General features: G+C 32.4%; 1 protein-coding gene across 2 annotated transcripts in view; it reads left to right on the top strand.

The window, feature by feature from the left end:
* LOC140449868 (eukaryotic translation initiation factor 2 subunit 3, X-linked-like) overlaps positions 1-13,575 on the top strand; it is a 35,663-nt gene that overhangs the window by 1,732 nt on the left and 20,356 nt on the right. The window contains exon 3 of one of the 2 annotated variants that reach the window (XM_072543251.1): positions 825-12,103. The exons of the other annotated variant lie outside the window; for it this stretch is intronic. Coding sequence (XP_072399352.1) covers positions 825-2,296 — 1,472 coding nt within the window. The 3' untranslated portion in view covers positions 2,297-12,103. Of the gene's footprint in view, positions 1-824; positions 12,104-13,575 lie in introns of those variants that run through there. 2 annotated transcript variants of the gene reach the window in all.

Below are 13,575 nucleotides of genomic sequence, written 5' to 3'. Positions count from 1 at the left end.
GTATTTATTTTTAGCCGTAATTTCTGCAAACGTAGTTACCAGTCTTTTTCAACTGGTGACGCAGTGAAGGTGTTAACACACAATCATACATAAACTATTTGAAATTGTTAGCAGTTGAATTTTTATATATAATTAGAGATTTTATTTTATTTTCATTATTCCTTACATATATTTTGTTTATTTTTTAATTGAGATTAAAATAGTTTGTTTTTAAACCAAAATATTTCATCAAAATATATACACCCAAAATAAGTTGGAAGATAAAGTATTAATATGGTGCTTCTTACATAATATAAACAAAATCTTACATATTTTTAACATGGTTTAAATTGTTTTTGAATGTGATTTTATACAAATCATTGTAAATATTGATTTACTTATTTAAAATAAGATACTTTTAGCTTGTTTTGCTTCACAAGATGGATTAATTTACAATATTTCTGTACTATATGGAATACATCTTTTAAAAGTTAACTGTAATGTAAAACTTTTAATTTCAAGTAAATTTTTATAATTGCATCACTCTCTCATCAATGATTTTTATATAAAGATAAAAAGTTTATAAATTTGTGGGAAGTAGGCTGCTTTCAGATGGGAAATTTGTCAGAACTTATTTATTTGTTCATATTAAGTGTATTCCATATGTTAACAAGCTATATAGTATAAATGTAACTTTTAAATTTTGGGGATATTTTCTTCTTTCTTTCAGTAATTTTTGAGTCTTGTGATGAAATCTGTTATATCGAACTGAAAGTATCTATTAAGTGCTCTTTAATGTTTTATATATTGTATCCATGGACTAAAATAATGATTTACCATTGTAGATCAACTCCAGTTCGATAGAAAAGGTACAGTTATCACATGGCCCAAAAATCTGAAAGGAAGAAAGGTGAATCTCAAACAAGCTAAAATGGATTGTGAAAATTATGAAAATGAAATAATGCGAAGGGGCATTAAAAGAAAATCAGAAGTGTTGAGAAAGGTTAGGCCTAATAAAAATAATGTAACCTATAGCAGAGAGTTTGAAGTAGAGAAAATATTAGACCAGCAGTATGATGTAGGTACCAAGACTCCTATGTTTCTTGTGAAATGGAAAGGATATCCTTTAGAACAAACTACCTGGGAACCCTTTGATCATCTTAGACATTGTCCTTTAGTTTTGAATCAATTTTTGGCTGAGACACTGGGATCACAAGTTCTTGATGCACTTTGTGACAAATTAAACATATCTGGTGAACTTTCAGATCAAAATTTGCTTGAATGTTTAAAAATCAGTGATCTTAGTACTCTTCCTGAAAAACTAGACATACAGGAGAAATTATTGAGACTATTGGCTACACCACCTAAAGAAAGACATATTCATAAATTAGAAGACGGAAAGCGATCTATATTGTTGTATCAGTTGGTATTGAAGAGAGAAGTTCAAATGAAAAAAATCAAAGCGTGGGAAGATAGTATAAATGCATTGGATAAAGGAGAGGCAGTCATTACTGTAGAAAATATAGTAGATTTAGAAGGTCCTCCAGAGGGGTTTACATATATAAATGAATATGTTGCAAAATGTGGCATAAAAATCCCCACGGTACCTGATAAAGGTTGCAGCTGTGTTGAATGTGGTCCTAGACTAAAAAATTGTTGTGGTATGCAGCCCTATAATGGTTTCACTTTTAAAGGTAAAGATAAGGTAAATGTCAATCCAGGTACAGCAATATATGAATGCAACAAAAAGTGCAAATGTAATCGGAACTGTAGAAATAGAGTAGTACAAAATGGACGCAAAGTTCCCCTGTGTATTTTCCGTACTTCAAATGGTTGTGGTTGGGGTGTTAGAGCAATGAGAAAAATCCACTGTGGTGAGTTTGTTTGTGAGTATGTAGGTGAAGTTATAACATTTGAAGAAGCCGAAATTAGGGGTAAGACATATGATCTAGAAGGTCGAACTTACTTATTTGATCTAGATTATCATACAAAGGATAATCCATATACAGTAGATGCAGCCAAAATGGGTAATGTATCTCATTTCATCAACCATTCTTGTGATCCCAACCTGGGAGTTTATGCAGTATGGATCAACAATCCTGATCCAAATTTGCCAAGGTTGGCCCTCTTTGCTTTAAGAGAAATTGAACGTGATGAAGAAATATCATTTGATTATATGATTAATATTGATCCCTTAGTGCCAACTACACCAGAAAAATCGAGATTTTTACATACACCTGATAAAAATCAAGTTATTGAGCAAGGAAGGAATATTTGCAAGTGTGATGCAGATTCATGTCGAAGATATTTATTTTGATAAGTATTACATTTTTAATGTAAAAATTTATTAGAGCAATTGAAAAGTTGTTAAGGACATATTTAAATTTTACCTTTAAAATGCTTGATATCTTTTCAATAAGTTTGTGTTTTTTGGTGGATGTATTGTCAATGATTGGCTTCCATTATTGATCTTTAATTGGTATTCAATTCAATCAAATAATTTGATAAAAAAAAAACAGTAATATGTAACTACACATATGAAGGAAGTGATGGTAGATATAAGAAAAGCCAGGGATTCTTAACAGTTTACTCTCCAAAACGTAACATATTTTTGGAGTCTACCATACCCAACAATATTTTAATATTAAAATAACATAGATCCTTGAATCATATATGATTCATTGGACAATGAAGTTTTTCAAAAATAAGAAAGAGTAAAGCAAAGAAGGAAAATGAAATATATCGAAAGAATATGAGATAGTCAATGGCCCTGTGATGTATCACTCAAGTTAAATATAACTTAAGTTATCCTGTAGTTACGTTATAATTGTCGAATTAGTGTGATGTATCATATTTAACTTAACTACTAGTGGTACTTCAAAAGTGATACAAACTCAAGATCAAGTGATCAACTGACAAGTGACTGAAAAGACAAATCAGGAGATACAAGAATGAAGTTGTTTTTACATTTATAAACATCTAGGGATTTTACTGTTCTACCTACTTTTATGTTATACCTTCTTACCTTTCCCTTTCTCACTTTAATTTGTACTTTTCTACATAAGGTTCTCTTTGTCAGACAAAAAATATTTACTTCCTTTTTAACTTCTGGGAAATAACTCATCATTTAACAGTGAGCTATACATCACACAGAATTTACATTAAAAGTTATCGAGATAGTTATCTGCCAGAGTTATTTTAACTTAACACAAAACTTATAATATATAATATTAAAAATAACTTCGGTGATACATCACTGGGCTGAATAACTCATTTAATAGGTTAATTAGAAATTTCTTTTGGTTATTCACTTTATTGTTCTTTAATTATAGACTTTGATTATTACAGTTCAATTATAGACAATAACTTGTCCACCTAAAGAATTAGAGAAACCAATAATTGACACTACAATGCCATCCCCATCAGCTGCTTACTAAGTTTATTAGAAAATGAATAATCACTTGCATGCATATATGAGATCAGATTGTGGGTCTTTGTTCAATTAGATAGGGTTGAAATTTCTGCTTTTATAGGTATAAAACTCTTGGATCATTTGATTTATCTATTAACTAGGCAGCTTTTTCATAAAAAATAAATTGTACAGTTCTACTCGCAAATTCTCTTAGTGTCCTGATATATATTAAAGGTATTTGATTTAAAGGTATTCTATATGGCCTTGAACATATTTGTATGTCACTTACTGGCAATAAGGCATATCAACCCTTCCAAAAAAACCATCAAAACTCAAAATCGTTCATTCCAGGAATTGTGATTTTAACATAATTATTGTGAAAAATTATTTATATTTATAAACAAGGTACTACTACAACATATTTTTTTATTCTTGGTATTTTTTATAATGATATTCTAATTCTAATTATAATAATAATTAACAACTAAAGCATCATCTTTTTTTCTGTTTTGAGCTTTTTCTTTCTATTAGGAATTAATATTACATTATCTGGATCCTAGTACATTTTGTATAATTTAAAGTTGTATCTTCTTCACCAAATTCCATTTCTTTTGTGCCTTTGTGTTGCAAGATTTTTCTTTCAAAGATGGCTAATAACATTTCCTTACTTTTAGAGAGTATCCAGGTTTCTGAACCATATGTGAGTACCAGTCTGATTAGGGTTTTGTATATTATTTGGCATTTTGTTTTTCTTGCCACATATCTTGATCTTGATTGCCTAATTAAGCCATGGTAACATTTATTGGGGCTAGTAACTACATAGTCACTTTTTTACATCTATCTCAGTTATGGTTATCTCAAATGGTGTTATTTTCACATTAAAAGTCACTGATACATGAGCAAATATTGAAAAAAAAAATGGTTTTTTCCTCCACAATTGTCAGAATATAATACAACTTTTCAAATGTTATCTTGGTTTGCACTTTTTAAAAAATTCCATAAACAGCTTGCAATTTCATCCAGTCCCTTTTTCAACATTTTTTCATGCTATAATTTGCAGTATCCTTGATTATTGACCATAAACTTATGCCTATAAAAATTACTTACTTCTGACTTGGCTATTACTGATACCTTCTGCAAATAAAAGCATATTGTTAAAACATTGTATCACTTCTCTTTTTTTAATATTATCTTCAGATGTCTATTTTTCTGCATGGTTCCTACCTAAAACTTCAAGATCTTCTCCAGTACAGACCAATAAATTTTGAATTTGAATAAGTCCAAAATGTTCTGGACCTATCCAAACTTACTTACTTTACTTTATCGTGTTTTGACAAATCAAAATCATTTGTTCATAGTATTTCAGCCCAGTACTGGGCTATGTCGGTTCCATTTTTATTCGTGTGCCACAAATCGTTGAGGATACACCAGAGGGGAACGTTTTGACACGTGAGCAGGTGTTCCATATTTTGCATTTCTCCATAGTCGCAGTTTACATTATCTTGGTATATTTTTCCCCATTTATATTTGCTATTACTAGAGTGACTCCCTTTCTAATCCTATTCAAGGTATTTGTATAGTAGAAAGTGCGAGTTAAGTTCCACTGCACTTAGACCACAATTGACCCATTGTGCATCCTCCCAGGGAGCTGTCGTCCTTAACACATTGTCCATCCTGCCATTTCGAGGAAGGTGGACAAGTCACCAGGAGACTATTTAAGGTATTCCATGTTTTACAGTTAAGGTACTCTACTACTAGGTTCCAAGTTTTTCATGTGACTCAGCCTGCACTGTTCCGAGAAAACTTTTTTGATATTTCAGTTGTTTCGATGGTGTTGTTGAAAGTTGTTCCGCCGTTCTTCGATTTGTTTAATCTTCTCTACATATTCTGCTGCTCTTCTGTGAGTTATGGGATCTGCAAAACGTGCTACATTGTAGATATTTGTATATGGTGTAAGTTTCATACACCACGTCACTATCCTGTAGGTCTCATGGGGGCCACATCTACCTGTCTGGTAGACTTAATAATACTCAAACATGAGCAACAACATTGGACCAAAACCTATATGACTGCGTTAGATGAGATTCTGGAAGTGGATGTGTTAATATCTCAAAAATCTATAGTCAATATAAATTATTTAATAATAGAACTTTATTTGTTTAAACTACTCTACTTGTAGATCTGAAATCTCATTCCATGATTAAGAATATATCCACAAATAATAAAGTCCAACTGAGTACTTAACTAAAATACAAATTACCAACTTTTTTACCCCAATTCTCACTACATAATCTTTCAAATTGAATGGCTGTGTTTTTAAAACCCTTAATATAAAAGTAGAAATTTTGTTTTCTGCATCGTTATGATTACTGCCAGTAAGAGTGTCAACTATATCTGCAACATACTTTTTATGTTAACATAAAGGCTGTAAACATTTTCATTTACCTTTAAATTAATAATTCATTTTTATGCTTTGCTACTTTATAAAAAACATCATACCAGTATAATGTTCAACTATCAACGTTCAATTTTGAAAATTGCTCATGATAAATTTTGAAATTTTTTTTTGTCTCTATTGACTAAAAGTATGTTTAAAGTATTTTTGTAGCGAAAAAGTAAAATGAAGTAGACAAAGGAATGTAGGCTTTTACTGACGGTGTTTTGTAATGATAGATTGCTTTCAGATTTATGAGCTGTAGTCTGAAATTCTTTTTCATTGCGTTTCGTCCACAACTGTGGCAGTCATAATCAAAGACGATGCAGGTGCGCGGATATCTGCTATCAAGACGAAAAACAAGAAGCAATTGCAGACCACGTCCTATAAACCTGATTGCAATAATTTAACATTACAGACAAAGAAGTGTTTCAAGTGTTCATTGTTAAAAAAATTTTTATTTAACAGCTGTTTATACAGTACAATTGTGAAATAAATTGGTTTATTCACAGGTTTATTTAGAAAATATTACAACAAAAAATTTAGGTAAAGTTAAACTGAAAACAATTCAATATCTCTGTTGTTATTAAAATCTGTAGTACTCTCTATCAATGCACATTTATTCACGGAAAACACTTGCTATTTCTGACGGAAGATTTAAATGTTTTAAACGTCATATCTTCCTATTTTCTAAAAAGACTTGTTTGGTTAGCATACCATATTAACTGTTCAACTCCATGTCTTGTATTATGCTTCCTTTTACATTCTTACATTGCTTTATTACATAATTTATAATTTAATCTCTTTTGAAAATAGTCTCATATCCACTGGTACTTGTTTTTAAATTAATCCTCTACATTTAGGCATGAATATAGATGAGTACTTTTAATCATGGTTTCATATGTACTAAATCTACCTATTTTTATTCAAGATTGTGAATCTTTATATACTTCTTGTAAAGTGTTTATGAAAGTGTGATTGATATTTGGGATATAAGCATATCTAATTGGTAATTTTCCCCAAATTGATTACTAATGTAGTGTTTTCAATGTTTTTTTAATTAACCCCATTCAAGATAAGGGGTTCTTTCAGTGAAACCGGAAGTACAAGTAGTAACAAACAAAGAATATGGCGTCAGATGCGTTGTGTCATTGTACTTATGTACATGCAAAGTTTAATGAATAACGTCTTTTTTGTTTCATAGATATTTAGTTGGTTTCATACTTTATCCTAACCCTGTAAAAGTTACTTATATGTTCCAATTAATAATATGCATTAACCATTTTCATGATGGTTTGTCCTAACTTTTTGTAGGCTTTTTGGTATATACAATAGAATATTTTTGGGTGGAGTATTTGAGAGCAATTCCAATGCCTCAACCCCTAACTTGCCTGACCAGATTATTTTAACATTAATGTTTGTATTTTGAGAATGATTTCCAAAGTAGAGATTGAAACGTCAATACACTTATTTTAACCTTCAATTGCGGCTTATTCCCATTAAAATAGTAATTACTTTAAAATACCACAAGAAAATAGTTTCAGAACAAATTATTTTGTTTTTAAGGGTGTCTTCCTCAAGCCTTTGACAAACTTAGGTTGTGACACTCAGGGAGTGCTATCATCCAGGTCAGATGAATCCTGGTAATTTTAGGGAAGTGTTACCCCTCAATCTCTCCTTTCTCAGTTTGTTTTTGGCCCCAAACTTGAGATCTCGAAATGTGAGTAGGGCTTGCGGCGGTTTGGCCTGGGAAAATTGGCCGACCGTTGGAAAAAGTGGTATCCTTTGCATCTGCCACAACCTCTGACGTCACACGCATCGCCCACTGACCAATAAGAACGAAGCCCGCTGACCTAGACGTCACAAAGCCCGCCAAGATGACCGCCTCTTCTTTCCGTCTGCCGCTTCTTATAATATACAGGATGTAGTCAGAGAGTCGAAACAATTCTTCTTTTAAGCAGTCACAGTTATTCTTCCATTTGTTTGTTAAATCGGCTTTCACAGTTGTTTCTTATCTGCCAAAATGTTATCTGTCATCGCAGATATGGCTGCAGTGTCAAAGGAATCATAGAACATCTGGTTGCTTTCATAGAATAGGCACTATAAACCCAATGAATACAGGAGTAGTCAATCATCATTGAGTTTAACCCAAATAATTGATGATTTGGTGTACAAATGATACGGTCTGTTGGGTGTTGTGATTGCCAAGTATATAAGAGTCTTGGGTGGCATTTGAACCATGTGTTTACATTAGCAAACGAACGATCTTAACAAAACTCAATCTGTTTATCTATCTCAAACTTCGCCAGCAATTCCTGGTACTTTGCCTTTTTCCACCATAGCATTAAAATCGGCCATAATGTCATGTTTTTTTTGCAATGAGGGAAATTCTGGCCTATTGTTAGTTTTATTTATAGTAGTAGATAGTAGTGTATTTAACCAAAGGACGTTTAATCTTTTGCATATTTTGTTTGTTACATATTGTTATCATCAAATTTGTCAAAAGCAGTTGTTAGATACCTGTATCAACGAGTGTCACGAAAAAGGCTTTTTCAAGACAATTTTTTATTGCAAGCTCATGTCTTGAATGTTTAATAAGAAATATACTGTGATATTGCTATTTCGGTTTATAATGGAATATAGAACTTCAAAAAGTTTCATTTTTCTAGCTGTTACAGATTTTAATGAACCGCAGTATAAAATATTTTTATTATACTCATCACTGCCAATATTTTTCACGATTTTAATCCATTGATTTTTTGTGTGACTATTAGATATTTAGTAATTTTATCACTGTTTACATTAAGTATATTTGTTTAATTGCAAAAAATCAAAACTTTACTGGACTTTAAGGAATTAAAACTTTGTTAAGTTTTTGTTGAATTATTTGTAACATATGAAAAGAAATATGATGACTTAATAGAAACTACTTAAGAAAAAGTCTTGGAAATATATAAATAATATAACTATTCCACAACATACTCGCTATACAGTTTATGTTTGATGTAATTTTATTAGTTAGTTCATAACAGCGAGTAAACATTTTGATTCTTTTAAATTGGGGTTCGCATATATATCTCAGAAGTGTGTATATCTGCCTTTGGCCGAATTATGTGATTTCTACTAAAAAACCAGAAGTTTGTCTAATACTGCTTCTCTTCACAGCCATAATCTGCCAATCCCATCAGTTTCAACTGTCTATTAATCTTAACTGCCCTGTTAGCAGACCTACTATGGCTTTGACTGTTTTCCTATCTGTGCTTATTAGTTCTGCCGTAAATTTTGGCGAATGTTTTGCATTGAACTGTTTCGCCTGTCATTTTCCCGGTTTATTCCTCCACAATTCCAGAGATTTTGTGAGCTACCAACTTTCTTGAAACCATTCTTGTTTCTGCCTCTGTAACTCCGCAGAAGGGTCTGGTGCAACAAATGGCATTTATGAGCCTTGTCTGGGCATTTCATCTGCTTTTTCATTGCCCTTATGACCCTAGTTCATGGTACCCAGTCTTGCTATGCTCTCTTAGTTTATTTAGGTTACCCACACAATCCCATACTAACTTATAATTGACCCCTACAGAATTGAGTGTGATATCCTTAGATATACTTATCAGGAAATGTATTCCTGGCTTTGTGCCTGTTTTTGAGCCATCGGTGCACCAGGTAGCTTGCTCTTATATGGGTACACCTTTCTTCCAGTTTTACTTGCCTGTTATATTAATTTATGGCATTAATATGTGGTATATTAATTTTGAGTTTATATCAAGTTGATTGATGGGTTGCCCCATTACAATATCTACTTTTAGCTCTTCAATTGGCTTTCTATTGTCAGCCCTATGTGCCTGGCTTATGTCTTGCTGACTATGTATTAATCTCTGCATTACTGATCTGGTTTCGCCCTGTATAAAGATATGAAGTGGTGGTAGATTCAACAGCACTTCCAACACTGCTATAGGAGTTGTTTTTATGGCCCCTATAATACACAGGGACAACGTCTATAAATTACGTCGTAAAAAATTTGGATTTTTTAATTATGTCCCACCCCTTCGTCGTTTACAGTTGAGGCCCTCCCTCATGTCGACGTCGCAATTACAACTCATGATCCTACTTCAGAAAATTCAAAGATTTTTTAAATAGTATTCAAACTTAGGTTTTTATATGTTTATCTGATACATACTCTGAATAATGCTGTCCTCTGGTAGAGGCTAGTAAAAAATTACATACACCAAACGACGTCGGATATGCACTCATGCCCCCCCCCCTTGTATACCATCGTAATAAGCAGTCCCTCTTCTGTACGACGTAGTTTACGGATGTTTCCCAGGCATGTTAGCTTTTGTGTATTACTTCAGTCTTATTTCTCCCACTTAACTGCGTCTTTGTACATCACGTCACAGAACCCTTAGGTTATCGTTGGTCTAATCCTTGTATATAACCACAGGGTCATTTTGGGGTGGTTGAGCCCCCAATTCTTCCGCAGTTTCTTCTACATCTGCCCAAGGACATAGTAGCTTTCTTTGTGGTTTTTAGTGTGTGAGTAATACAAGTAAGCCTATGATCAAAATATACCACTATACAGCGTTCCACGTTAAGAAAATAACATTAGGTTTATGGAGATCAGTGTTGCCAAAACTCTCAGGCATGCGGTTTACTAGATTGTCGATATCTTTTTCGAATTTCCATTTTCAATTAACATTTAACTGTAAAGAATAACAACTGAAGAACCACAAAGCCTTATTATCATTATGTAGTCTCAGAGAACGACATAAAATCGCTGACATACGCACACCGTATTATTTTAAGTTGCAATTAGTAATTAGATATATGCATTCCAAGCGGTCCGTTTATTTGCTTTTAAATCTTTAATAGCCGGCAAAGTGCATGATTTAACTAAGCAATATTTTCTACTGATTTCTATGATTCATGGTATATGATATTCTTACCGAAAAACAAATAAACTGTCGTTACTATAATTAAAATAAGATAAAATAAAATTATCTTTTGTTAATACTATTTATTTAATTAAAATCATTTTCCCTACTTTTCATCTCTTGTTTCGAATGGGCACTTTTGGTCAATTACGTTAAAAAACATTAATTTAATTCATGTCTGTGAAAACGAAAATACAAATTATACAACCCTGAATCGTGCTTGTGTTCATCGTGGTATCGCTGCGCTTCTATCGTCCATAAGAAATACATGGCCCTATCTCCGCAATGTTATTTTCTTAACATGAAATGCTCTATAGGTATTTTGTTTCTTTGGCAAATGAAATCTGTTCTACCAGCACTGACTAAGCATTGACTATCAGTCTCTCTTGTTTACACCAGCAATATAGTCAGCTTATCCTAGACAGTAAAAGTTTTTTGTTGGCCGACTTTTGACAAGATCGTCTACCAAGGTTGCTCAAAGTAAAGTAACAGAACTCCTCATTGTGGGCAGCCTCCACCTGCTCTTTCTTTGATGGTTGCTTTACCCAGAATGGTATTACTATCGTATTCTCCAGGGATGCCTTTATCCAGCTCCATATTACCGCCAAAATAGCAATACCCTTAATTGAGTGTATCATTTTCATTTATACATAAGATAATTTTTATATTTTGTATCACAATAGCAGTAACTTTTTTATGTGCATATTTTTATTTTATGACAGTCATACAGGAAACCACTGGTTCAAGTCTTTTAACTGTCATTTAGTATTCCTAATTTCACTTCACAACATATAACAAAATGACTGAAAATAGTATGCTACAGTCTGAATATTTCTAGTTAAATAAGTAGCAGTTAAATCGTTTTAGAAACTGCCAACCGATTGATGTTTCTGTGCATTTGCTTTTATTGTGGTAGGTTTTTGTACCGAAATATTTATGATGTTGATCATATACTGATACATTTACTACTTTTTGATTATTGAAATTTTTTTATTTTTTTCTTTAATATGCCTAATGTAACTCTTATGTTCATCATTTTTTTATTATTGTTTATTGTAATTAAAATATAGTTACGGCTGTAACTGCGTAGTATTACTATTACATTATGTTTTATAAGCGGGTATTATACAAGACACATATACAAAAGATAATAGTAGTTCCTATTTTGACAATAATGTAACTTAAGGAGACTGTTATTTATAACGCTAACAAATCAATCATGGAACGATTTAACTGCCTTTGTTGATCATTACTTTGTAAGTTTTTAAGATACCTTTTGTATCTTGTTTTTATATCCGTATACCCGTATTTTTATATAAAAATGTGTGTATAATAAAATATTGAATTTAATTTATTTGCTTTTTTTGTTATATCAACGTAGATCAGTAGTCATTCGACGTAAATGTGCTGTCCCAGAGATGCATGGATTTGAATCAGGACAGTTTGTTGATATATTAAAAATCAAAAATATTGACAGTCGTGATAAGAAAATTATATCTAATCCATATTGAAATCAAACGTCCAAGGTAAAAGTTGACAACCAGAATACCCGACATATTAAAATACAGAGAGAACTCCGCCAGGGTTGCGTGCTGTCACCACTACCATTCAATAATGTCTACAGTGAAGCGGTATTTAAAGAAGCGCCCTCAGAATTCAATAGAACGACTTAATGAATGCTGTCATAAATACGGATTAAAGAGAATTATTAGAGTATCTATTACGTGGAAAGGGCACGACCTTGAGATTATTGGAATATATGCTCCGTCAGAAAATGCATTAAAAGCAGCTAAACAAATATTCTACGAAACCTTATCGGAACTCATTGAAAATATAAATAGCCGCAAAGAAATTGTGTTGTTGGGAGATTTTAACGCTTGGACAGGAACAAAAACAAATGACAAAGTCGTAGGAAAATATGGTGACGCTAAAACAAATGAAAATGGGGAACACTTAATCGAATTCTGTAAACAGCACTCTCTGAAAATCCTAAACGGATTCTACCAACATAAAAACATACATAAGTACACCTGGGTTCAACCAACGAGAAACACAAAGTCAATTATAGATTATGTCATCACAAAACAAGAAACACACATACAAGTTAAAGACATAAGAGTATTAAGAGGACCGGAGTGCGGAACTGACCACTATATGGTAAGATCAAAATGTTACCTACAGTATCGACCTCGGCTACTACATCAAAATGACAACCAACTAGCTCAATCAAAACCCCTGGAATTGAATCTACCTAAATACAATATTGATGCACTGCAAAACTGCAAAAAATTGGCAAACCTGATCTACTCCTCAGCCCAGAATACTTATAAAGAGATAATCAATAAAATCAATGAAGCAGCTTACTAAGCGCTCGGCACAATCCAAAAGAACAAAAAGAATACTCCATTGTGGTGGACAAATGACATCGCCAATGCAGTACACAACAAGAAACAAGCATATCAAAAGTGGCTACAAACAAATGATCCAGATGATAGACGAACATATGCAAGATCAAACAGAGAAGTAAAATATTTAGTAACTAAAGCAAAAAATATTTCCTGGGAAAGTAAATGCGAAGAACTCAACAAATATATAGGGTCAACAAGATCAAGGGAAGCATGGAAAACGGTAAAAAATCTGAGAACAAACAAAAAAGAAACGAGTAGAATAGATTTAATAGAAGAAAGATCTTGGATCGAACACTACTCACAACTTTTGACTGAAACAAGACCTCAATTCACGAACATCAGTTCAACAACATATGAACTGGAATTCAGTGAAGACGATGAAATAACAGTACAGGAAGTCGAGAATGCAATACC

The sequence above is a fragment of the Diabrotica undecimpunctata genome, chromosome 9, assembly GCF_040954645.1.
Source record: "Diabrotica undecimpunctata isolate CICGRU chromosome 9, icDiaUnde3, whole genome shotgun sequence".
Taxonomy (NCBI): Eukaryota; Metazoa; Arthropoda; class Insecta; order Coleoptera; family Chrysomelidae; genus Diabrotica; species Diabrotica undecimpunctata.
This window is presented reverse-complemented; position numbering and strand designations above follow the sequence as displayed.